This window comes from Marmota flaviventris, chromosome 17 (assembly GCF_047511675.1).
Source record: "Marmota flaviventris isolate mMarFla1 chromosome 17, mMarFla1.hap1, whole genome shotgun sequence".
NCBI classification, from domain to species: domain Eukaryota; kingdom Metazoa; phylum Chordata; class Mammalia; order Rodentia; family Sciuridae; genus Marmota; species Marmota flaviventris.
In genome coordinates this window covers 39,840,210-39,864,985 of record NC_092514.1, presented here as the reverse complement: position 1 = coordinate 39,864,985, position 24,776 = coordinate 39,840,210, and the positions used below count along the sequence as shown (strand labels likewise).

General features: G+C 39.1%; 2 protein-coding genes and 1 long non-coding RNA gene across 4 annotated transcripts in view; 2 read left to right on the top strand and 1 right to left on the bottom strand.

Moving 5' to 3' along the window:
* The first annotated feature begins 1,373 nt into the window (after positions 1 to 1,373).
* On the top strand, positions 1,374 to 12,618 carry Slfn14 (schlafen family member 14). Its single transcript, XM_027923806.2, has 5 exons — positions 1,374 to 1,482; positions 3,199 to 4,293; positions 5,635 to 5,763; positions 6,704 to 7,421; positions 10,174 to 12,618. Exons 2-5 carry the CDS (start codon positions 3,243 to 3,245, stop codon positions 10,997 to 10,999), a joined length of 2,724 nt encoding a protein of 907 aa, XP_027779607.1. The 5' UTR covers positions 1,374 to 1,482; positions 3,199 to 3,242; the 3' UTR covers positions 11,000 to 12,618.
* On the bottom strand, positions 10,364 to 18,936 carry LOC114082701 (uncharacterized). The gene is made up of 4 exons (XR_011705131.1): positions 18,051 to 18,936; positions 17,077 to 17,318; positions 16,464 to 16,551; positions 10,364 to 10,474 (listed from the first exon to the last, which is right to left on the bottom strand). It is a non-coding gene; the product is annotated as an uncharacterized lncRNA (long non-coding RNA).
* Slfn13 (schlafen family member 13) overlaps positions 12,682 to 24,776 on the top strand; it is a 27,283-nt gene continuing 15,188 nt past the window's right edge. Inside the window, exons 1-3 of one of the 2 annotated variants that reach the window (XM_071603888.1) lie at positions 12,682 to 13,430; positions 14,476 to 14,610; positions 20,922 to 21,060. In XM_071603888.1, the coding sequence (XP_071459989.1) occupies positions 20,999 to 21,060 (62 nt within the window). In that variant the 5' untranslated portion in view covers positions 12,682 to 13,430; positions 14,476 to 14,610; positions 20,922 to 20,998. Of the gene's footprint in view, positions 13,431 to 14,475; positions 14,611 to 20,759; positions 21,061 to 24,776 lie in introns of those variants that run through there. The other variant, XM_034635407.2, reaches the window with a different exon arrangement.

Here is a 24,776-nt window from a genome sequence, read left to right as displayed (position 1 = left end):
TGAAAAAAAAAAGAAGTTAAAGTTGAAGTTGAGAGCAGGCTGTAAAAACTTACCATTCTTCTTAGATAATCATATGCCATAATATCCATTCTGTCTCCTATTCTGAAAACTCCACTCAGCCAAACATGTGTAAAGACTAGTGCCAACAAAGTAGAACTTTATAGGGGTGCTAACCTCAAGTTAACAAAAAAGATCAGATAAAATAAAATAAGCATGTCCAGAGACCTATGTAAGAATGTGACTTCATTGTAAACAAATTGAAGCAGAAAAATAGAACTGTTTGGCTGGTTTGATATGGAGAGAGAAGTGTTTAGTTTCCTGGATGCCATAACAAATTACCACAGACTTAATGGCTTAGAGGAAAAAAAATTCACAGATCTTTTAAAATCAGTTTAAGTAGGCTGAAATCAAGGTGTCTTTGGGGCCCTGCTCTCTCTAAAAACTCTATAGGAGAATCCATTCCTACTCTCCTCCAGTTTCTGTTGACTGCCAGCATTCCTTTGCTGGTGGCTGCATCACTCCACTCTTTGTCTCTATTATCACATTGCCTGTTCCTGTCTTGCATATATCAACTCTCCATCTCTCTCTTATGAGGACACTTAGGACAATATTTAGGATCCACCAGGTAATCCAGGATAATCTCCATTTCCCCATCTCAAGATCTTTAATCACATCTGCCAAGACCATGTTTCTTTATAAGGTAACATTTACCAATTCATAGCAAAGACAATAAGGGGAAACCATTATTTAGCCTATTACAAAAAAACTGATCCAGTTCAATCAACATCCCCAAATGAGATACCTGATTCTCAACACTTTATTTTTTAAAATTATAAAAATGATTCATGCTTATTGTGAACCATTTTAAAACATTACAGTACAGTTGAAGAAAAGAAAGGGAAAAAAAGAGAAATTAAATGAAAAACTATCTATAATCCTTCAGGCCAGGGACAACCAGCTCCCCATCTGTGTGCATTTTACTAGGCCGGGTCTTATCAAAGAGAAAGAGAAGTAAGTAGAATAGAACCAAGAAATTTGGAAGGTGATGAAATAAGTTAATATTGCTCACAATGAAAATGTACAGAGCAGCCTAATTTAAAATAAATGTGGAACTTGGCAACAAAATCAACCAGGGTGAAAGATGCTTGTCTGGTGTGTGGAACTGATGCTCATTCACTTAGAGGTTGTACATTTAACTTTGGCTACTCACGTGAAAACCCCTGAATTTCCCCCACAACAAGGACCTGATTCACTCTTTGAGGTCAGCCTGTGGCCTGCTGATCTGCCCTGACATAGGCTCTTCTTGAGTCCTTATCAGCCTTCCTCAGTGGGTCAATGTTATGATGACTGGGGGAGTCTGGCAGAGTTCCTGCTTCTCCCAGGCTGATATCACAGGGCCACAGAGATCGTGGCAGAAGGCAAACATTCGGACTGAAGCCAGATGTGGAACTGAAGCATCAAGAGGAAATAGAGGAGCATCAGGTAAAAAATTAGTTTTTAAAATCTCATTTATCTTATTTTAGGTGAAGTTTATGTCTGAGAGCAAGAAGGATTTAGTATAATAGTAACTAAGGGGAAACTTGTAAAGGGAAATGAATGAGAAATTCTGGGAAATGTGGAAAGATATTCAAATGGACCTAGAATCTCAGAAAGCTGACATTTCATGGTTGTTATCAGGTTCCAAGTAACATCAATGAGACTGGGAGTTGTAAAACAACTATAGGGTCTGCTAGTTCAAAATCAGTGAGACTCATGCTATGGGTCCCAGCAGTGAAAGTTATGAGAGACAAATTGCAGCTGAAAATAAGGAAGCTATTTCTAACAGAGCTGTCAGAAAATAGAATGGACTACTTTGAAACATAATGCATTTCTAGTCCTTGGAGGTATTCAAATAGTTGTTGAATTGCAATTTGTTGGGAGTTGGGAATATTACAGAAGGAATTTAAGAATCAGTTGGATGGTCGAATTTTGAAAGTCCCTTCCAACACTGCTGTGATTCTATGATATAAATAGAGTGTTATGAGAAATTTCCCTAAGAAACCATAAAATTCCACATTTACAGGTGATTATAAGAGAGATTCATAGACTAAATAGAAGTTCCTCAGGTTGATTCTGGTTTTGCATGAAGGAGGTGAGAAGGTGACAAGGAAGAACCTAATATCAGGGGAGGGTACACATCCTGCTGGATGCCTGATTTTTCCCTCTTACTACAAACAACATCCACAATGTTGTTTTGCAAACATCACACAGAAGAGATAGGTACTCTTCTCCTAGAAGAAGACTTGTGGCCTGAGGAAGACTTGTGGCCTGAGTTAGTAAATATTTTGTTGTGTAATTATTATTTAGAATGGGTCCTTTCTGAAATATTGGCTTCAGAGCTCTAATTTCAATTCAAGTGACTGTTTCTCTGGACTATGAAACAAAAGAAGGGCTGACTACAATTTAATATCCAGGCCCCAAAGACTCATGTTTTTTTCAAAGTCTTGGAGATTTCCATAGCCCAGGGCAGAACTATTTGAAGGAAAGGAAAATCCCTCCTACATCACACTGTCTATGAAGAAATACACATTTACAATTTAGAAGAATATGTAAAAAAGCTTAAAAGTTTGCATTGATATTGGATGACACTCTTTCAGGAGTAAAATAAGGTTTTAAAAATATATAAAATAACCCATAACAATACCAAATGTTATGTTTGTTTTTATAACAAGATCTTTTATAGCATATATGCTTACCAAAATGACAGTCCCTTATTTCTCTACTACTTGCCTTTATTTTCCCTTTGTGTTATAATTAGAAGCATCTGATTTTAATTTCTATTTCCACATATTTTCTAATAACATATTTGGGCTCCTGTGCTAACCTGTGCCCTTTGTATCTGGGCTCAGTGTTGGTGTTTCCTGATTTTAAGTGAGAAATGGCTGAAAATGTCAGCAATATAATTTTTCTATTATGGCAAAATATTAAGCATTCCATATATATATATATATATATATATATATATATATATATATATATATATATATAATTTTGCTAGAAAGACTAAAGATATTTGGTAAAGTTGTTAGAAAACAGTAATGGCAAAAATTATTTCTAAGGTTAAAATGTATCTCCAAAAATTTATAGCTCTGAAGAAAATATTCATCTCTGGAATTCTCATCAACATAGAAACCTCATTTCTGTCCTGATTACTTATAGGAACCCCTTTCTCTTGTGGTTCGGAGTGAAGAGAGGCTTCTGAAATGGAAAGTCTCCAAACTGATGTAGAAACGCACTATGCTGAGCTCATCATAAAAGTGGGTAAAGTGACTTTTGGAGAAGAGAACAGGAAAAGGATGACCGATAGCAGGTTGAAAAGAATTGAGAATTCAAATATCATCCAGGCTATTTGTGCACTGTTAAATTCTGGAGGGGGTGTGATCAAAGCAGAGATTGATGATGAAACCTACAGTTACCAATGTCAAGGACTGGGACAGGATTTGGAAACTTCATTCCAAAAGCTCCTTCCTTCAGGTTCACAGAAATACCTTGACTACATGCAGTACAGGCACAATCTCCTGATTTTTGTGAAATCATGGAGCCCAAATGTTTGCAGCCTCCCACTGAGGATTTGCAGCTTGCGCTCCAATTTATATCAGAGAGATGTGACTTCTGCCATTAACTTGAGTGCCAGCAGTGCCCTGGAGCTTCTCAGAGAGAAATCATCTAGAATTCCAAGAGCTAGACCAAAGCTGAATCCTCAGAAAGCTCTCAACAGATACATTCAGGAAGAGGAAGACATGAAGATGTCTGCCTTGGAATTTTTTGAAAGGGATAAACTCACATATAAGGAGAAACTCAACTTTACGGAGTCAACACATGTCGAGTTTAAAAGGTTCACCACCAAAAAGGTTGTACCTCGGGTTAAAGAGATGCTGCCTCATTATGTCTCCGCATTTGCCAACACTCAAGGGGGATACCTAATTTTCGGGGTCGATGATAAGAGCAAAGAAGTGTTTGGATGTAGGAAAGAAAAAGTGAACCCTGAGTTACTAAAAAAAGAAATAGAAAACTGCATAGAAAAATTGCCTACATTCCACTTCTGTTGTGAGAAGCCCAAGGTGAAGTTTACTACCAAAATCTTGAATGTATACCACAAAGATGTCCTGTTTGGTTATGTCTGTGTGGTTCAAGTAGAGCCTTTCTGTTGTATAGTATTTGCAGAGGCCCCAGATTCCTGGATCATGAGGGACAATTCTGTCACAAGGCTGACGGCTGAGGAATGGGTGGTCATGATGCTGGATATTCAGTCAGGTAAAGAGGGAAGTGAGTCACTGTCTAGGGAGGGAGGGAGGAGCTTCCTTCTCTGCCTTTTAAAATAGACCAATTAAAATAGAAATGTGCTTTTTTGCTTACAAAGGTTCTGTCATGATGGTGTCCTTTTTCTAACATATTTAGTTCCAAAGACTCAGAATCTGAACTCTTTGAGGTTAAGAAATACTTGGATTTCACTCCGTTTGGAGAAAGTTTTAGTATGCCATCAATCATGAATTAGTAAAAGTTTCCTTTTATGCACTATAAAGGCTTCTTTAAAAAGTTTTGCAGGCTGATTTTCCTACTCTAAGTGGAAAGTCTCAGCCCACAGATGATCTTTGGAGAAACACTCTTTAAGAATTATTTTGAAGGGCTGGGCTGTAGCTCAGTGGCAGAGTGCTTGCCTAGCATATGTGAGGGACTAGGTTCGATGCTTAGCACATAAAAATGAAACAAATAAAATAAAGACATGCTGTCCATCTACAACCACAAAAAATATAGGTTAGTCCCATTAATCCTTTTAAAAAAAGAATTACTTTGCACTAAGACTTTCAAGGGAAACATATTTTGACAAATATGAACTGTTTCAATACCCCTGGGAGCTAATGCTTTAAACCACTGGATTTGTGGCACCACCAAATAGGGGAAAATGATAAGAAGTTCCTAGGACAGGGGGTGGCAGTGGGGGAGGAGAACCCCTAGTGTTATTACTTCCCTTAGAGTTTTGTTCCCTTACAGCCTTGGTGATTCCTAATCAATCCACAAAGGACTTATAGACTGAATTAAGCTTATTACCTGGGCTTCATCGTTGGTATGTTCCAAATTTGATAAGAGAAGCTTAGATCATCAGATCAAGACTCTAGTGATTATAGAATTTTATTTGATTATCCTTTTTCTGGTTCAGAATTTAAATTCGTTTGATTCACCTTCCTCCCCACCCACACAGGCACCAAATTAGAGACTTAAACAACAACTGTAAGAATAAAATCAACTTGTACTTAACCTTCACCGACCCCCTAATAGATACCCTTTCTTCTTAGAGATGACCTGGAATCCGATCATTAGAGTTGGAGGGACACATAGGGATCATCACCTCCCTCTGGCATGAGAGAAGTGAAATGACTTGTCTAAGATGAGCACACAGTGAGTTAGATTGTGCATGACCCCTGCAGCTGTCCCCAGACTTCATTCTTGACATGCATGCTGGTTGAGACATAGTTAGAGTGACAGCAGCTTAGGCACCATACATATCATATGTGCCCAATAGTAAGAGCAGTAAAAAAGTTCTTTTACTTCTGATCTTTATTTTTGTCTAAAACAACTTTCCATGTGATTGCTTAGCTCCTCCCAGTTTGGCTACTGACTACAGTGCTCACCTGATTTCATCAACTTCATCTGCCCTAAGAAGCCCAGCATATCCCATGAAAGTCATGGAATTTAAGGGAGCTCTGCAACAACGTTTGTTTCCAGGTATTCCCTCTTGATTTCAGCTGAGTAGATATTTATTTTGTAAAATTAAGATGGGCACTAAAGGTGAGCTCAGTGGTAGTGTGCTTGCCTAGCATGTGCAAGACCCTGGGTTCAATCTTCAGCACTGGAGTTGGGGGGAAGCTGGGAATAAATTAGTAGCAATTGGTCCAAGTCTTTCTTCCTAGGGAAAGCCAAATGTAAGATTAAACAGACATAATGGTCCTGAAATAGACATACATATATATGTCATATATATATATATATATATATATATATATTCATACACATGCTTATGTGTATATATGGGATCACCGGAACTCCTTCTCAACCTCAGCACTATTGACAGTTGGATCACATAATTCTTTATTGGGGGGAAAGAGGGTGCCTTGTGCATTATCAGATGTTTAACAGCATTCCTGGCCTCTACCCACTAGATGCCAGTAGCATCCTTTTAGTTGTAACAATTAAACACTCTCTAGACATTGTCGAATGTCTCCTAGGCAGGGGCAGAGTTGCCTCTGGTTAAGAATCACTATTCTGAAAGAAAGCTCTTAGTTTTCCAAAAGCATCAGGTTCATTAAAAGTCCTTAACAGGGGGACTGGGGATATAGCTCAGTTGGCAGAGTGCTTGCCTCGCATGTACAAGGTCCTGGGCAGGAAGGAGCTCCTTCCCAGCAGTTGTAGACCATCCAGGGTTGAAGGAAAGAGCTAGGAGGCTGTTCTGAAAAGATCCCTCCTTAAGAGCTTTCCCTTGTGCTAGAGCTGCCTTAGACTGTGAAGAGTCCTTGGACTGACTGCAGCCTTGGACTGTGAAAAGGGGATGTTCTCTTTGCAAGTAGGAAACCGATAGCCAAAGTCATCCTTTCCTACTATGTTGTGGGAATACTTAGTTATGCTTTTGTAAATGTTGGTAATTCACTCCTGTTCCTCGAATTTTCAGTGACACAAGAAGAAACGATACAACTTAAACCAGAATCCCTCTGTAAGAAGCTGTTCTCAGATCATAAAGAACTGGAAGAATTAATGAAGACACAGATGTGCCCTTGTTCTCAGGGAATTGTGATATTTTCTAGAAGCTGGGCTGATGATGTTGGCTTAAGCAAAGAGCAGAACGTCCTGTGCGATGCTCTCCTGATAGCAATTAACAGCCCCCTGGTACTCTACACAGTGTTAATAGAGCCAAATTGGATTGAAGGGTTTGAATATGCTCGAAACACTGCTCATCAGTTAAAGCAGAAACTGCAAAGTGTTAGTGGCTACACAGGGAAAATGTGCATCATTCCAAGGGTGATCCACCTGGCCAGCAGACAGTGTAGACCTGGTAAAGTCCTTGTACACTACCCCCAATCCTACAGGCTCTCCAATGTGGATGAAATGGAGAACTTGCTGCAGGCCCTTGTGGTCATCTCACTGTGCTCCAGGTCTCTTCTGAGTAACCAGCTGGGCTGTGAGTTTTTCAGCCTGCTTGTAGAGGAGCAGAGCAAGTTGCTTTCCAAGAGCCTTCAGGAAACTCGGGAATTGTTCATCCACTGCCTTCCAGGAACCAGGAAGACAGCCCTAGCCATGAAGATCATGGAGGAAGTGAAGAACTTGTTCCACTGCAAACCTAAAGAGATCCTCTATGTTTGTGAGAGTGTCACCCTAAGGGATTTTGTGATGTAAGAATTTTACCAACTAAACTTAAAAAATGTGTTTTCAGTTGAAGATTTTGTGATGCCTCTTTCCTGCAGAAGTTTGAGCCCAAACCAGTTACATATATCCAAATGATCAGGTAGTTGAGTTGTAAATGGGTAATTTGTAATGTTCAAGTTTAAACATATTATAAATAAGCCAAATAGGTAATAATTTAAATTTATAAAGCCATAGATCATGGATTAAAGCCACACTTGTGACTTTAAATCTATGACAAGTAGAAATTAATATATCTGGGTTTTTTTTGATACTGGGGATTGAACCCAGGGGATTGAACCCAGGGGATTGAACTGGGGATTAACCACTGAGCCACATCCCCAGGCCATATATATATATATATATATATATATATATATATATATATATATATATATATAGTCTCACTGAGTTGCTTAGTGCCTCGATAGGTTGCTGAGACTGGCTTTGAACTCTTGAATCTCCTGCCTCAGCCTCCTGAGCCCTGGGATTACAGGTGTGCGCCACCACACCTGGCTATTTTTTTAAAAATATACCTTTTGCTTGATAATATTTCAAAGTCATAAGATTACTCACTGTGCTTAGTAGGAACTCAAAATTTAAATATAATTTGACTTTTTAAATAACATCTTGCTCTACATCAATGATTTTAGAAAACATGAAAAATTAATTCTAATTTAAATCTCTAGTTTTCAATTCAATAATATATACTGGTTATTATACAATTCAGTCAATGAGGGCAAATTCATTTTGATTTTTGATTTGGTTTACTATATTCAAGAAATGCTTTTGAAAAAAAAGAAATCTTTTTTGAGCACCATTTATATATTAAATGTATGAGTTTTTCAGCCTGCTTGTAAGGAGCAGTGTTAGAGGGGAAAGTATATCAAAGACTTTATTGTTAAAAAGAAACAACATAAGTGTTGTGTAATTAGTATAAGAAAGATATGCTTATTTTAACAAGTGGTAGGAATATCAGCAAATACTCTGGTGAAAGAGACTCTTGGGCACACTTTTTTTTTTTTTTTGGAGGGTCACACTCTTAATAAATCAGTAGGAGAAATAAAACTGGATTGTTTTCCAAACAAAGAGCACAGCAAGTTCAAAGGCATGGAGACACAGAGATCCAGAGTGATAGGTCTGATAGGAGCAGTGTGGGACAAGGGGTATGTGGCAGGTGTTGGTGTGGGAAGGGAAGCAGATGCAAGATTATGAAGGATCCTGTGAACTCTGCTAAGGACTGTATTCATTATTATTTTTTAGTTGTCAATGGATCTTTTTATCTTATTTATTTATTTATATACAGCGCTGAAGATCAAACCCAGGGCCTTACACATGTCAGGCAAGCGCTCTACCACTGAGCCACAACTCCAGGACTATATTCATTATTAAGCTTTATGGCTTAGTTTTAAAAAGATCCCTGTCAAGGGCTGGGGCTGTAGCTCAGTGGTAAAATGCTTGCCTCGAATGTGTGAGGCACTGGGTTTGGTCCTCAGAACCACATAAAAATAAATAAAGATACTGTGTGTTCGTGTACAACTAAATATATATATATATAAAGATCCCTGTCAAAAGGCTAATTCAGGGCTAGGGTTGTGGCCCAGTGGTAGAGTGCTCACCTGACATGTGTGATACACTGGATTCAATCCTCAGCACCACATAAAAACAAATACAATAAAGGTTATGTGTCAATCTACAACAACAAAAAATTTTAAATGGCTAATTCAACAAATTAGGGGGATGGGGGTGATGGGATACAGAGATAGCTAAGAATCACTTCTTCAAGCGCTCACAACAGTCTAAACTGGAAGAGAAGAACAGTTATGGATCAAGGTATAGAGAAAAAAGGCTCAGGAACTGCATTAAACAAAATTAGGGAATCTGTAGGAGTGTGTACTGTTACTTACATTAAATTAGAGAAGGTAAGAAATAACCAAATTTGTTAAGGGGGAAGTTATATGTATATATGATTATATATATACACACCCAAACATATTTATAATTATATAAGTATGCACATACATATACATATGCTACAACATAAAGAGACATTGAGCTGAGAGAAAAAGCCTCCCAAACCTAAAGAAGTTTCCAGTTTTGTTCTATGAGTAAGTGAAGAAATAGAATTTGCTTTAGAGGAATTTGATTAGTGTGTAACTTTTGTGCTTATAAAGATTATGATATGCCTCTAGAAGACTATGCTCCAGCCCTAAAAAAGACAGAAAGCAAAGAAATGGTAGTAACAGGTACAAATTACTGTGGGAATTTCCTTTAGCTGAATGGATCTCATCTTCAAAAGATGGTCAAGTGGAGCTGGGGTTGTGGTTCAAGTGGTAGAGTGCTCGCTTAGCACCTCTGAGGCACTGGGTTCGAACCTCAGTACCACATAAAAATAAAATAAAGATATTGTATCCACCTAAAACTAAAAAAATAAATATTAAAAAAAGATGGTCAAGCAGTAGAAATGGACCGCTAATAGAAACAATAAAATCTACCTATTTTATAATAATGAAAATTTGACGTGCATATTTAACTAGATGACCCCAAAGAGGAGTGTGTAAAATTCTGCATTCTATGTATCAGGTAGCTTGTAAGTTAAGCAGTTTTGCACTACTCACAACACTATTGAATTGACGAATCTGTCTGCAGAGAATTAGCCTGATTTCAATCCACAGAGTAATGAATGCTAGTGTTCCCTTGGTTTATATGTCTGAAACCCTCTTCTCTTTTTCATCCTTACAGTCAAAAAACCACCTGCCATGCTGTGACCCAGAAAACCTTCATGCAAAAGGAGTTCCCAAAGATTAAACACATAGTAATGGATGAGACTGAGAATTTCTGCAGTAAATATGGTGATTGGTACTTGAAGGCTAGAAGTATCACCCACCCTAAGGTGAAGGGGGTTGGAAGTGAAGACCTTCACCATGGGATCCTCTGGATTTTTCTGGACCCTTTCCAAGTCCATCATGCAGATGACAATGGCCTTCCCCCTCCTTCTGCTCAGTTTCCTCGAAAAACAATCACCGACGGGATCCACTGTGCTCTGGAAATAGCAAATGTCATGAAAGAAGAAATGAAGATGATCAAAGCAAACCCTCCCTCCAGCATGTCTCTGGACACATTGGCATTATTCCAAGAAGCATCCTATGAGGAAGCAATGTTTGCCCAGGCTCTACCTGGGGTGTTTGAAACCAAGACTAACCTAACCATAGAACAAATAGCAAACTATGTGGTAGAAAGATGTCACAGCCTCTTCCAATGTGGCTATAGGCCCAAAGATGTAGCAATTCTGTGCAAGAGAGTAGAGGACACAGGACGCTATAAGCTTGCACTTCTTACAGCATTTAAGGACCATGGAGCAACAGAAGTTCTGTTTAGCCGTGCCATTGGTGTTGGGGGCAATCATATTGTTTTAGACAGTATTCAGCAGTTTTCAGGACTGGAGAGAAATATCGTGTTCGGGATTAGTTCAGAATGTTCCCAGTCTGAGAAATTTCATAAGCTCTGCTTTGCCTCAAGAGCCATTAAACACCTCTACCTCCTTTATGAAAAGAGGGCAGCCTTCTGAAAATTATTATAAATAACACAGGGAGCCAGAAAAAGCAGAGCTTTCCTCCTTGACAGATGGCAGCTTTTCTTTTATAATATTATATGTAAAGAAACCAAGGCACCTCAGTATGGCCTGGAGCCACAGAAATGTCTCTTGGGGCTGAGCCTTGCTTGCAGTGGCACTGCTTTTTTCCGGGTCCACCTCTCCTCCCTGTACAATTACAGCAGACTTAGGATTGATCCCCTGTCTCCAGTCTTCCTAACTCAATCCAGCTTTTGTTCTGTCATGCAAGCAGTTTATCCTCAGAGAACTGCTTTTATGACATCCTCTGCTAGCACTTACCTCCTGTAAGTCCCCACAGCCTTCAAACCAAGCCAGTTCTCCAGGCTTCCCATGTTGTGCCCTGAGTGACTCTCCTAACCACACCCTTAACTACACCTCCAGTGTCCTAATGTACCCCAACACCTAATGCACCTCACTGGCCTATTTTGTCAGGGTGGTAGGGTGTCTTCTAGACCCATTACTTTGACTGGGTCTCAAGGGTGGCACCTGGGCTAGCATCTCATATGGTTATAGGTCTCAAGTTTTACAGGTTCAGAACTTGATTTCCTCTTTGCACCAAGTCTAGATCAGTCTCTAGGGGATGGCTTTATGCTAACCAAGACCAATGCATGAATCAAAATGCCACTTTGTTAATTCACATTGAGGATTGCTATAACAAATTGGGTCAAAGGCTTTTGCTAATCTGCGCATTCAACAATAGCGTAGGAAGCCAAATTATAAGAGCAGAACCCTACAATAAGGGGAGTTGGTAATCTGGCTCAAATGTAAGGAGTACTCAGGCTACATCAGATTATTGAAATATCTATTGTTATATTGCAATCATTTCTAAAATAGAGATGTTTTCGGTACAAGGACTATGCAGGTCAGGTTTATAAGCTAACTCAAATTTAGAATGCCAAGGACCATTAGTTGTTCAATACTGTCTGCCTAGGTGAAATTTTTTCCCCTTAATTTCTAAAGATTCTGGGTTGACCTCCAGTCTTTCCCTCATTTACCGCAACATATACACACTTTGCTTACATTCATTTCTACACGTGTCAATACACTCATGTATGCTACACAGCCTCACACTGCTGCTGACCTGAAACTTGTCTATGAGAGGCCTTTGCACCTCTCTGATCCTTTTCATGATGATTTGGGTGTTGATTTTATAGTCCAACCCTCAGAGCTCTTTTATAGGGATCCTGGGTGGCAACTCTATCACCTATACCACTCACACACATTCCTAGCTCTTGGTCTGTCCCTGACAGTTTTTTTTCAGTCTTTAACCTTTTTTCTCCCTTCCACTTTTGAAATCCTTACTCTTCAGTCAAGTGCTTCAAATGCCCATCTCCTCCATGAAACTTTTTCCACCCCCCTGATGGTGAAGTGGCTTTTGTGGCCATTCTATTGCTTTAAAAAGAATATATTGAAGATAGCATCCAATTCATTCCAGACTATTCACAGAAGTTGTTGTTATCCTAGCAGAATCTATGTAAATCTTCCTGGCATATCCCTTTTCCAATGTATGGGAAATATATTAGAAATAAAATCAGTTCCCTTTCTTTAGTCAGCTCCCTAAATGGATGAGCCAATCTTGTGCCCTTCAATAAAATTTTGTCTTTGTAAGGTTTTTTTTTTTTTTGGCGGGGGGGATATTGGGTTTTGAACCAGGAGTGTTTTGCCACTAAGTTACATCCCTATTCCTCTTTGAGACAAGGTCTTGCTAAGTTGCTAAAGTTGACCTCGAATTTGAAATCTTCTTGCCTCATCCTCCTGAGTCTTGGGATAACAGGCATGCACAACAGCACCCTGCTTTGATTTTGTTTTTTTAATATTTACTTTTTAGTTGTAGGTGGACACACAATATCTTTATTTCATCTTTATGTAGTGCTGAGGATCGAACCCAGTGCCTCATGTGTGTGTGTGCTAGGCCAGCGCTCTATCACTGAGCCCCAGCCCCAGCCCTGTTTTTTTTTTTTTTAAAGACAAAGCCTTGAACTTTCAGGGTTCAAATGATCCCCTTATCTCAGCCTCCTAAATAGCTGGGACTACAGGCAAGAGCCACTGTACTCATTGTGTAATTTTATAATATGGGTTTTTAAATTGCTTTGGAAGTATTCCTATTTTCAGACTGTTTTTAACTTTTAGAAAAGTTTGGGAAACTTGATAGATACTGAGGAGGCTTCAATCCAGGAAAAAAAAAAATGTGGAAATACTCTTGGATATAATTTCAGATACAGGTCCTCAGCCTCCCAGAGGTGGGAAGAGCAGACGGGGTTTGGAGAAACTCTCTTAGCTGACATTTTGAACTGTTCCGGCCCACCAAGGGACCAGTTGTAACTGTCCGGCTGTCCTGGACAAGGATTGAATGGAAAAACTTCTCCCCTGCCTCCTATTGTTTCAAGTATGGGATGTTTCTTGTTTTTTTTTTTTTTTTTTCCTATTATACTGCCTTAATATGATGGATAAAACAACAAAATTATTCAGATAAAAGAGTTTCTAGCTGTGAGAAGCTTCAAAAACTTCCTTTTAAAAAGGAGGGTAGGGGCTGGGACTGTAGCTCAGTGGTAGAGCACTTGCCTAGCATGTGTGAGGCACTGAGTTCAATCCTCAGCACCATATAAAAATAAAAGTAAATAAAATAAAGGTATAAAAAAGGAGGGTAATATAATATTGTCATGTAAGTTTGAGAAATGGAGAAAAAAAATAAAAGGTACTTAAATCGTATCAATTTCCAGGCATGATTTTTTTCAGTTTGCTTATTTATTTCCATTCTTTATTGATATAAAAACACTTTTACAGAGTTATGATCAAATTTTGTAATCAGCTTTATATCCTATCTATGTGCTTTTTTGTATTTAACATTTTGTGAAGCATTGCTTCAGATTGTATTATTGTTCCAAATAATTCACCCCTCCCTATGTCTTGACCCTTTGCAGTTTCTAACATTAGAGCTGGGGATATTTTCTTATGTGGACTTGGCCATGTTACTTGATGTGGCCAATGAAATATTAGTATCTGTGATGTGGACACATGTCATATATGTTTTTAGCATTGAATTTGTTCTCTTGGGTTTCTGTCATATGAAACACATGGCCCTGGATGGCCCATTGGTCACCAAGGAATAAGAGACATATGAAGCCAACTTCAACTCAACTCATGGCCTAAGCCAAGTTCAAACAATCCTAACTAAATCAGACAAATCCCAACTGACCTGAAAATGCATGAATGAGAAATAAACATTTGTTATGGTTTGGTGTGGGGTGTCCCCCAAAAGCTCACATGTGAGACAATTTAAGAAAGTTCAGAGAAGAAATGATCAGGTTGTGACAGCCTTAATCCAATCAGTGAATTAAACCTTTTTTTTGGGATTAGCTGAGTGACATATAGAGGAAGTGGGGCATTGTGGGTGTGACTATGAGGTATATATTTGTATCTAACAAGTGAAGATCTCTCTCTCTCTCTGCTTTCTGATCACCCTGTGAGCTGCTTCCCTCTGCCACCCTCTTCCTCCGTGATGTTCAGCCTCATCTTAAGCCCTGAGGAATGGAGCCAGCCTTCTGTGGACTAAGATCTCTGAAACTGTGAGCTCTCAAATAAACTTTTCCTCCTCTATATTTGTTCTGGTTAGGTCTTTTAGTCCCAGCAGCAAAAAGGCTGACTAAAACAATCTTTATTATTTTATGACTGGCTGTTTGTTTAGTAACAGTGGCTAACTAATGTAGGCATTTCTCCATGTTCTAGGATGGTCTTCAAAATTATAATTTTTAGTAGTTGTACAGCATCCTAGCCAAATAATGAAATTTCAATAGACACTTCCTTTTTATTTGTGCCAATAGCAACTTTATGCTACTAAAATTAAGCCAGGCATATAGGCATACAATGTTTTCCTTTTCTAGTATATTTATAAATTCCCCAAAATGGAATTTCTTGAGCAAAAGGGTGGTCTGAATAAATCACGTTATTTATGTTGATACTGATGGAAAGTGCATAAAAAACCCAATTGCTGTATAGTTTTATTTATTTGCCTGAAATAATAGAACAAAATGCTGACATCAGTTTCTGATCACAAAAGATAGATATTCATATCTCAGAAAAAGGTGACCGCAAGGGACCATGGAGAGTAAAACCAAGGTTCATCACCTTGCACCAAGACCTTGGAGGGAAAGCATAATGTGGAGAATTATGGATGGGATTATAGGCTTGTACCATGGCACCTGGCTATATTTTCCCTTATTATTGTTTACTATTTCAGAATTATCTTGGCCTTTTGCATTTAAAGTTCCTGTTTTAATTCAGGAAAGGCTGTCTACTTTGCCCAGTTGTATATCTTGGAAGAGGCAGGTGATGAGAGAAGGAGGACTGAGGACAGTGAAGAAAGCGCAGGCCCCTTTCCTAGCCAGGCAGACATGAAAAACCCCACAAGTCATTGTTAATACCTAAGAATGTCTTTACACCTACATTCCTGTCTTCTCTGACATATATGTCTATGGCTCACCTGTATTAAATGTTTACTGTGTGGCAAACACTGTGAAAATTGTTTTAAATAAATCATTTAACCTCCCGGCCACCTTTTGAATTATGTATAGCAGGACTTAATTATGTAAGGCAAGATAAGGTACTGTTTTTTCCCTACATTTTTTTAGTTGGTGCATTATAGTTGTACATATTGATGAGATTGGTTGTTACATATTTGTATGTGCACACAATAAAACAACATAATTTGGCCAATATAACTCCCCAGCACTTCCCCCCTCACTTCCCATTGCCCATCTCTTCCTCTACTGATCTCCCTTTGATTTTTAGGGGATCCATCCCCACCTCTATTTTCTTTTTTCCTCTCAAGCATCTGCATATGAGAGAAAATATATGACTCTTAACTTTCTTTTTTGGGGGGAGAGGGGTACTGAGGATTGAACTCAGAGGCACTCAACCACTGAGCCACATTTTCAGCCCTATTTTATCTTAGAGACAGGGTCTCACTGAGTTGCTCAGCGCCTCACTCTTGCTGAGGCTGGCTTTGAACTTGTGATCCTTCTGCTTTAGCCTCCCAAGCTGCTGGGATTACAGGCTTGCGTCATGGCACCTGGCCAACCCTTAATTTCCGAGTTTGATTTACCATGATGGTCTCAAGTTCCATTCATTTTCCTTTGAATGCCATAATTTCATTTTTTCTTTATGGCTGAATAAAACTCCATTGTACATGTAGACCACATTTTCTAGGATTAAGTATTGTTAAAACCTTGAGTCCTAGGGTCAGATTGACCCTGGCTTTGAATTCCAGCTCTATTTTTTTAAATACTTTTTTAGTTGTAGATGGACATTTATTTTTATTTTACTTTTATGTGGTGCTGAGGGTGGAACCCAGTATTCACCTGGTGCTAGGCAAATGCTCTACCACCGAGCGACAATCCCAGCCCTCCAACTCTTTTCTTACTTGGCTGTATGACCTTCGCAAATTGCTTTACTTCTGTAAGACTCCATTTTCTCATTTGTAAAAGAAAGGGAAAAGTTCATACCTATGCCTGAAGAAAAAGATGAAGATTGAAATAAATACTACATTTAAATAAAGCCTGTTTTTGGGAAATTCAAGACAATTTGGCCCTTATAAGCTCTGATTTGTAGGTGAGAAATCTGGACTTAAAAGGTGAATACCTTACTCAAGATCACAGAACTAGTAAGTTCTGAACGAGGATTCAAATCCTTTTGTTTGCCTCCATAGTTCATATACGCCACTGGCTTTTCTACCTCTCTACATAAAAATGAAAGGCATAAGTGTCCATATTGATAGTATTTTATGTTGATACTAGGATTGAATATACTTATATATTTTTGGTATTCACCAACTTGGTTGTATTTAGCTTCTAAAATTTTTGTCCCAAATCAATATAATTGTGCAAATGAATGACATAACAGGAAATATTTAAAGAAAAGCATTGTCTACACTAAGAAATTTAAAAATATATAACTTTCATTACAGAATCTATGTAGTGACAGGAAGATTAAAAAAAAAAAGAGAACCACAAAAGAAAACTCATCCCAATTCTTACCAGACATGCAGTTATACTTTCATTTTTGCTTGTTTATATCCAATATTAATCCGTTGGCAGATATATTTTTGCAGAGTTGTAATCATAGTGTACATTCCATTTTGTATCCTGATTGGGTTGGTCTCTTCCCACTCCACAGTCTCCCATGTTGTAGGTGAGGCGTTTTCCACATAGCAGCCCAGGGCAAGTTGATACTTGGTGCAGTAGGGCCCCTTAGGTTCCAGCTCATTCCCTGATGCAGCCTAAACTCATACCAACAGAAAGGAAGAGGGTGATGGGTGGGCAAATGGTGAAAAGTTCTTCACAAACTCCATAAAACATAGGGCAATATAGGGTACAAACATTTCAGGGGACTCAGCAACAGAGTGACATAATTAGGACAAAACCATTCTTTTCCTCTCATTTCCCCACTGTCAGATGCTGGCATGGATAGTTGTGCCCTCCTTGAGGAGTGGTGGTTGCCATGCCAGGGACAGAACTCAATAAGTCTATAAAACACATCTCCACTTGCCCAAAGGTTATAAACAGTAGCAGATTTTTTTTTTTTTTTTTTTTTTTTTTTTTTGTGGTGTTGAGGCTTGAACCCAGGGCCTTGTGCATGCAAGGCAAGCACTCTACCAACTGAGCTAAGCTATATCCCCAGCCCAAAGTGGCAGATTTTCAGCCATCCCAAATGCATTTTGAAGTAGGTGTGGTGGCACAGGCATGTATATAATCCCAACCACTCAGGAAGCTGAGACAGGAGGATGGCAAGTTTGAGGCCAGCCTGCACAACTTAGTGTGACCCTGTCTCAAATAAAAAATAAAAATAAAAGGAGTGAGAGTGTAACTCAGGGGTAGAGCACATATGTGAAGCTTTGGGTTTGATTCTCAGTATCGCAAAAAGAAAAACAATCTGTATGACTTTTCTCTTGTTAATCTGTCACATGTCAATTATCAGGCCCAGCTAAAAATCCTAAGAAAGTAGAACTTGCCTTCTCTACAGTTTCTGCCAATGTCAATGAGATCCTAAAATGTTGGGCTGCTCCATTTGCTCTGGAACCTGTGGAAGGGATCCTGAAAGAGCCAACAAGAAACAGCAGAATTCTTTCCAAAGTCAGTTCTCACAGATCTCTCTCCGTAATGCTCAGTAAAGAGAGGAAGGTAGAAAATTTCCCCCCTTGTCCTCTCCTTTCCAAATGCAGATTGACAGGAAAAAAACATTTGTAAAATTTTGTTCTCTGAATTGTGACTCTAGTGAATTAGTTTCTGGGTGTGATCAATAGCCTCCCAGGAATAGTTCTCTTTTTATCTTCATCTCTGTCTTTTTTATTACGTCATAAAGAGAAAAATTATGAGAGTATTCTTTTGTCTTGTTTTATGTTCCAAGAGCCTGACCTTGTGACGAATGAAAACATTTTCTCTGGTCTCTCCCAGCCAGAAGGTGCAAATGCTGGCTTTTATCAGGTGACTCTCCAAACAGGCTGTGAACAAAACATGTGACAAGCAGCACCCTCTTTATCTGACTGTGCCAGTTCTCAGGGGAGTTTGTCTCAATAGGAAGCACAAGTTCAGAAGAGACTTTGTTGTTTCAGATGCCATTATCTTGATAGTGCTGGGAAACCCTTATCCTAGCATTGCCCACCTGGTGCCACAGGTTATTGGGTCTGTGACCAGAGGCCTCTCACATTCCCATGGCCCACTGAAGAATTTGTTTTTGCAAACACTGTTCTTGCTTTCTGTGACAACAGTCTTTGATTTCTTTGGCTTATTCTGGGAATGAACTTTCTGGGAAGGTTACATTTTTTTGCAACCTCTTTAGCGACAACTTTTGCATCCATGAATAAGCCATCAAAGGTTTACTTCTTTTAAGCCATAAAAAGGTATGAGTCACAATTAAGATTGGTATACCACAATAGTGCATGACTGCAATCTCAGTGACCTGAAGGCTGAGGCAGGAGGATCCCAAGTTCCAGGCCAGCCTCAGCCAATTAGTGAGGCCCTAAGCAACTTAGTGAGACCCTGTCTCAAAATGAAAAATAAAAGGGCCTGTGGATGTAGCTTAGTAATAGAGCACTCCTGGGTTCAATGCAACCCCCCTCCCCGCAAAAAATTGGTATGACTTTGAAGATTTGGACTTGGAAGGATATTTTAGAGAGCTGTCATCCTATATAGATGTCTTAATATCACTGATGGGAAGATTACATTGAAAGGAAATATTAAGGCAAAGATGAGAATCAATTCCTAAATTATAAGTTTTTCAATAATAACTAACTTATGGTTAAGATTTCAAATGAAAACTCTTAAGATGCCTGTTTGCTTCTGTTTGTATATTTATCCCTATGTAAGTGTGTTATGTAGCTGTAATATTATTCTGCCTCTGAATAATATTGCACCAATATATAATAGTCAGTGTGCCTGGGGAGAAACTCCATTTAGAATCTGAATTTTTGAAAATTCTGTCAAAAGGATCTGACAAGCAGCCAAGACTGGGAATAAATGATCTGGTTTGTGGCATCTTTAATTCAAATCCCTCTACTGCACAACACCTTTTCTCCTCGCTAAAAATGATTGTTAAATCCATGCTGTGACAATTCTTGCAGTCTCTAAGGGCACCCAAAGGAAACTGAACAAAAGCTCAAGGGAACAGTGACTTGTGTGAGCTATGGAGTGGGAGCAGCCAATCAGAATGACACCTACACTATCAGCTGCGAGGTCAATAACAGGGGATCCAGCAGGAATTTCTTCTTTTCCTTCTTTTTTTCCCCTTCAGTACTGGGGGTCCAAACCAGGGCTTTGATCATGCTAGACTTTACCACTGAGCTACACTACCAGCCCAACCAATAGGAATTTCTTTTCTTTTCTGGTACAGGAGATTGAACCCAGGGACACTCTACCAGAGTCACATCCCCAGCAATCCCACCCCCACCCTTTTAAATATTTTATGACTGTTGATGGACATTTATTTATTTAATGTGGTGCTGAGGATTGAACCCAGTGCCTCACACATGCTAGGCAAGTGCTCTGCCACAGAGCACCCCCTAGCTCTCCCCAGCCTTTTTAATTTTTCATTTTGAGATATGGCTCTCTAATTTGTTGATACTGGCCTCAAACTTGTGAGCCTCCCAGCTCAGTTGGTAGAGTGCTTGCCTTGCATGCACAATTGTGGCCCTGGGTTCAATCCCTAACACCGCAAAAAAAAAAAAAAAAAATATATATATATATATATATATATATCACACATACTCACAAAAACTTGTGATCCTCAGCCTCCTGAGTGCCTGACATTACAGGCAAACCTCACTGTGTCCCACCCATCAGGAGGAATTTCAACTGGGTGCCAACTAGAACTCCCAGGATTATAGAAGCTACTAGAAAAATTAAGTGAGGAAGTCAATAAAATGCACTGCTTAATTCTCTGACCCTAGTATTTCTTATTTTCTTGCTTATTTTTTTCTTTCTTTTCCTTACGGACAAAAGCTTATTGTACAAAGTAAAATCCCCCTTCCTTTCCATATTCTTTCTCCACTCTTCCCCTCCCTGGAGGATAACAGTTGAGTGTGTTTTCCAAAATATTTTTTTTCCAGACGTTGTTCTCCCAGGGTTTAATGTGTTTCTTCTGCTAGGCAGTTCCTTTAGCCTCAAGCCAAATAACTAGAGTTCACTCGGGTAAAGAGCATTCCCTCCCTCCTCCCAAAGATGAGCACCAAGAGGGCGGGATCATGTTTAGAGTTTTCTGAGAAATCGAAACTTTAAAAACGCGGGAAAATTCTAGTTTCGTGGTCCAGGAGGCTGAAACTTGGCATTCTTCCCGGGCTTGCTTTCTTTTCTTCCTGGAGCTTGAAAACTATTTCCTCTCTCTGAAGGTTACCACCGCCCTCAGTCCAGCGGCACCTTCAGTCCAGCGGCGCCCTCAGTCCAGCTGCGCCCTCGTGAATACATCATGAAGCCTGAAGCTTGCTTCTCCTTTCGGCGTTCCAACGTTGGGGAATCTTCATTCCCAAGGTAAGTACAGATTGTCTGGAAAGAACCACGCCACGCTTATTCAACCGAAAGAACGGTCTTAGAAAGAGATCCCAGGGGCTGGGCTTGCGGCTCAGCGGTGGAGCACGAGCACGAGCACTCGCCTGCCATATGCCAGGCGCTGGGTTCGATCCTCAGCACCACGTTTAAAAATGAATAAGTAAAGTAGTGGTGTTGTGTACAACTAAAAAGAAATATTTTTTTAAAAAAGAGTTCACAGAACTCTAAAATGAAAATCTACTGTGTGCCGGGCACGGTGATACGCTGCTGTAATCCTAGCGATTCAAGAGGCTGCGATTCAAGACTCAGGAGGTTGAGGGAAGAGGATGCAAGTTTGAGGCCGGTCTCGGCAATGAGCGATACCCTGTATCAAAATTAAAAAATAAGATCCTGACTGGAGGTGGAGCTCAGTGGTAAAGCGCGCCTGGATTCCATTCCCAGTCCTGGAGGGGAAAAAAAAAAAATCACACTGTGGCCAGAGTAGCTTGCAAGAGAGGAGGAGGGGAGTACAGGGGGTCCGTCCGTGCTTAAAAAAAAAAAAAAAAAAAAATTATATATATATATATATATAATTTAGTTGCAGTTGGACAAAATACCTTTATTTTGTTTATTTTTATGTGGTGCTCAGAATCGAACCCAGGGCCTCGCATGTGCTTGGCCAGCGGTCTATCACTAAGCCACAACCCCAGTCCCATGCTTTTCTTAACTGCACCGAATACACAGTGAGAACTGGTCGTTAGAATAGGACTTACTTTTTAGCTGAGGCCAGGGATACAGGAGGCAGGCTTCCAGTCCCAAGCAAGCTGGCTGAGGTCTGAGACCCCGGAAGATATAAAGGTGCTTTTGGCGGGAAGGGAAGCCTGTGAAGAAGTTACCTAAGTGAGGGAGGTTCAAGATGGCAGATTAGAGCACGTCTGCATTCCTAGTTTTCTTTTGAGCTTCAGGGGAGTGGGGGTGGGGGCGGGATCATGCTAATTTCACTTTCTGAGAAATCTAAACTTTAAAAAACCGCGCCAGAAAATTCTAGTTTTCATGATCTAGGAAGCTGAAACTTGGCATTCAGGCAGCTGGAGTACTGCTGCTTTGTGAGATCTGGCTTTATGGAGGTAGGATCTCTGCACTTTCACAGAGAAAGCCACTCGGTTTAATGCTCCACTATCATTGTCCTAAAATGACAGCATTGGGGCTGGGGATGTGGCTCAAGCAGTAGCACACTTGCCTGGCATGTGTGCGGCCCCGGTTCAATCCTCAGCACCACATACAAAGATGTTGTGTCTGCCAAAAACTAAAAAAATAAATAAAAAATTAAAAAAATAAAATAAAATGACATAATTTTTGAATTTTCATTTTTTTTTATTGAACTTCAAAATTATGTACCAAACCCTGCTCCTTAATAATATTTAGGTGTGACATATAATGCTTCTTTCAGTGAACATTACTAGTGTTAAAACATTGTTTTGGTATGTTATTTATTTTTAACAACTTCTAGACATATGTAAAGGAATACAGATGCAGGCATGTCTTCAAAAAGAAAAAAGAAAAGAAAAGAGAGAGAGGGAGAGAGAGAGAGAGAAGGCACACTTACCCAATTGGTTGATCTCTATGAAAAGCTGAGCCACAACCCCAGCCCATATGTTACCCCTTTTTAAATAAACTCTACTGTATATGCTTGCCTCAGTGAGCTTCCCTAATGTTATACTTCAACATGTGAGGGGGCAGGACTCTTCATCAGTAACCAGCAGTAACACACACTGCAAGGAGGAGACCCACATCCTCAGACCCGGCCCCCAAGTCCCATGCCATCCTAAAACCTCACATGTGAAGAAGCAAGCCTGGTTGATCAGGCCTGGAATCAGGAGTGGACTGCCTCCTCTACTCATTTCTTTCCCCCACATTTTAACACTTTGTTTATAGTCTTCTGTATTTTCTTGTGCACACAGACTGAAGTAGTTCTAAAAAAAAAAAAAAAATCTGATATTAACATATTGATGTTGTTAAAATAAATATGCCAATTAATGTTTAGAGAATATCCAGAATATAAGTGTCTGTTTAGGAAAATAAATGTTATAGGTAATTGTTTTCCTATCGCAGAGCAGCAAACATCTCTCAATTATCCATCTGATTGTTATTCATAATTACATATTCATTTGTGTCCCATCTCCATAAAGATTTCTGGATATAACTCATTAAAATTGAGCAAATTCACTAATTGGTGCTTTCACAAGTATGTGCTTTAATTAGTGTTGGTAAAATAACCAAATGTCTTTTCACATACTTGCAAAAAATAACTTCAAAAATCCAAATGGATCACAGCTTCCCAGTCAATATAGCTCAAGTTTCTCCTGAAAAACAAAAAACAAACAACAAACAAACAAAAAAAAACCCCATATATTCTGAAAATCTGGAGAACCTTTTCATAAAGATCAACCAATTTCTCTCTATAAGGTTGCACAACTTTATACAGCTACAAATGATGAAGATTCCCAGTTTTTCTACATCTTGGTAAATGCTTAGTTTTGCTAGGCTTATAGATACTTGCTAGTCCAAGGAAACAAAATGGTATCTTTGTCTTTCTATACAGTTCTTTGACTACTCTGAGGCCAAGCCATCTCATATTCTTATAGGCCAGTTGCGGCTCCTGTTCTGTGAATACCTTTTCATTTCTTTCTTTTCTTTTTGTATCTGGGATTGAATCCAGGAGCATTTTAGCCACTGAGCCATATCCTAGCTCTTTTTATTTTTTTATTTTGCAACAGAGTCTCACAGAGTTCCTTGGGCCTCACTAAATTGCTGAGGCTGTCCTTGAACTCAGGATTCTCCTGTCTCTGCCTCCAAGGTTGTTGAAATTACAGGCTCCCACGCCACCATGTCCAGCTCTTTTCTTTCTATCTTTCTTTTTAATTTATTTTTATTAATTTTTATTCTATAGGTTAGTAATTTCAAGAATGTTATATAAATAGAATAATACAGCATGTGACCTTTTGAGATTGACTCTTTTCACTCAGGGTGTCTTTAAAATCCATCCAGTTGTTTTGTGAATCAAGAGTCTGTTCCTTTTTATTTCTGAGTAATATTCTGTGATATAGATAGACCACAGTTTATTTAACCATTCACCTGTTGTAAATCTTTCATAATTTTACAATCCATTTTGAGTTAATTTTTGTTTAAGACATGAGGGTTAGTTTTAATCTTTGTTTGTTTTGTAGTACTGGGGATTGAATCCAGGGCCTCATGCATGGTAGTCAAGCCCTGAGCTATATCCCTACTACTTTTTATTTTATTTTGAGACAGTCTTGCTAAGTTGCCCAAGCTGATCTTGAACTTGTGATCCTCCTTTCTCAACCTCCAAGTATCTGGTATTAGTCTTGTGCTATTGCACCAGGTTTTGGTTTGATTTTTTTCCTGTGTACATCTAAATTGCTCTAGCACCATTTTTGAAAAGACCATTCATCCTCTATTAAATTATTTTTATGCTTTTGTCAAAAATCAGTTAGCTATCTTGTGTTGGACTATTTCTGGGTTCTCTGTTCTGTCCCATTAATCTATGTGTACTGCTTGCCAGTATCACACTCTATATATACTGAAGCTATATAGTAAATCTTTTTTTTTTTTTTTTTGACACTGGGTATTGAACCCAAGCTTGCTTAATCATTGAGCAACATTTCCAGCCCCTCCCTCCTTTTATTTTATTTAGAGAC

Bases quoted from the DNA above. Each gene is read 5' to 3' on its own strand.
- Slfn14 (XM_027923806.2), top strand. From the start codon at position 3,243: ATGGAAAGTCTCCAAACTGATGTAGAAACGCACTATGCTGAGCTCATC. The intron at 4,294-5,634 runs GTAAAGAGGGAA...GTGATTGCTTAG, and splicing joins GATGCTGGATATTCAGTCAG to CTCCTCCCAGTTTGGCTACT. The intron at 5,764-6,703 runs GTATTCCCTCTT...TCGAATTTTCAG, and splicing joins GCAACAACGTTTGTTTCCAG to TGACACAAGAAGAAACGATA.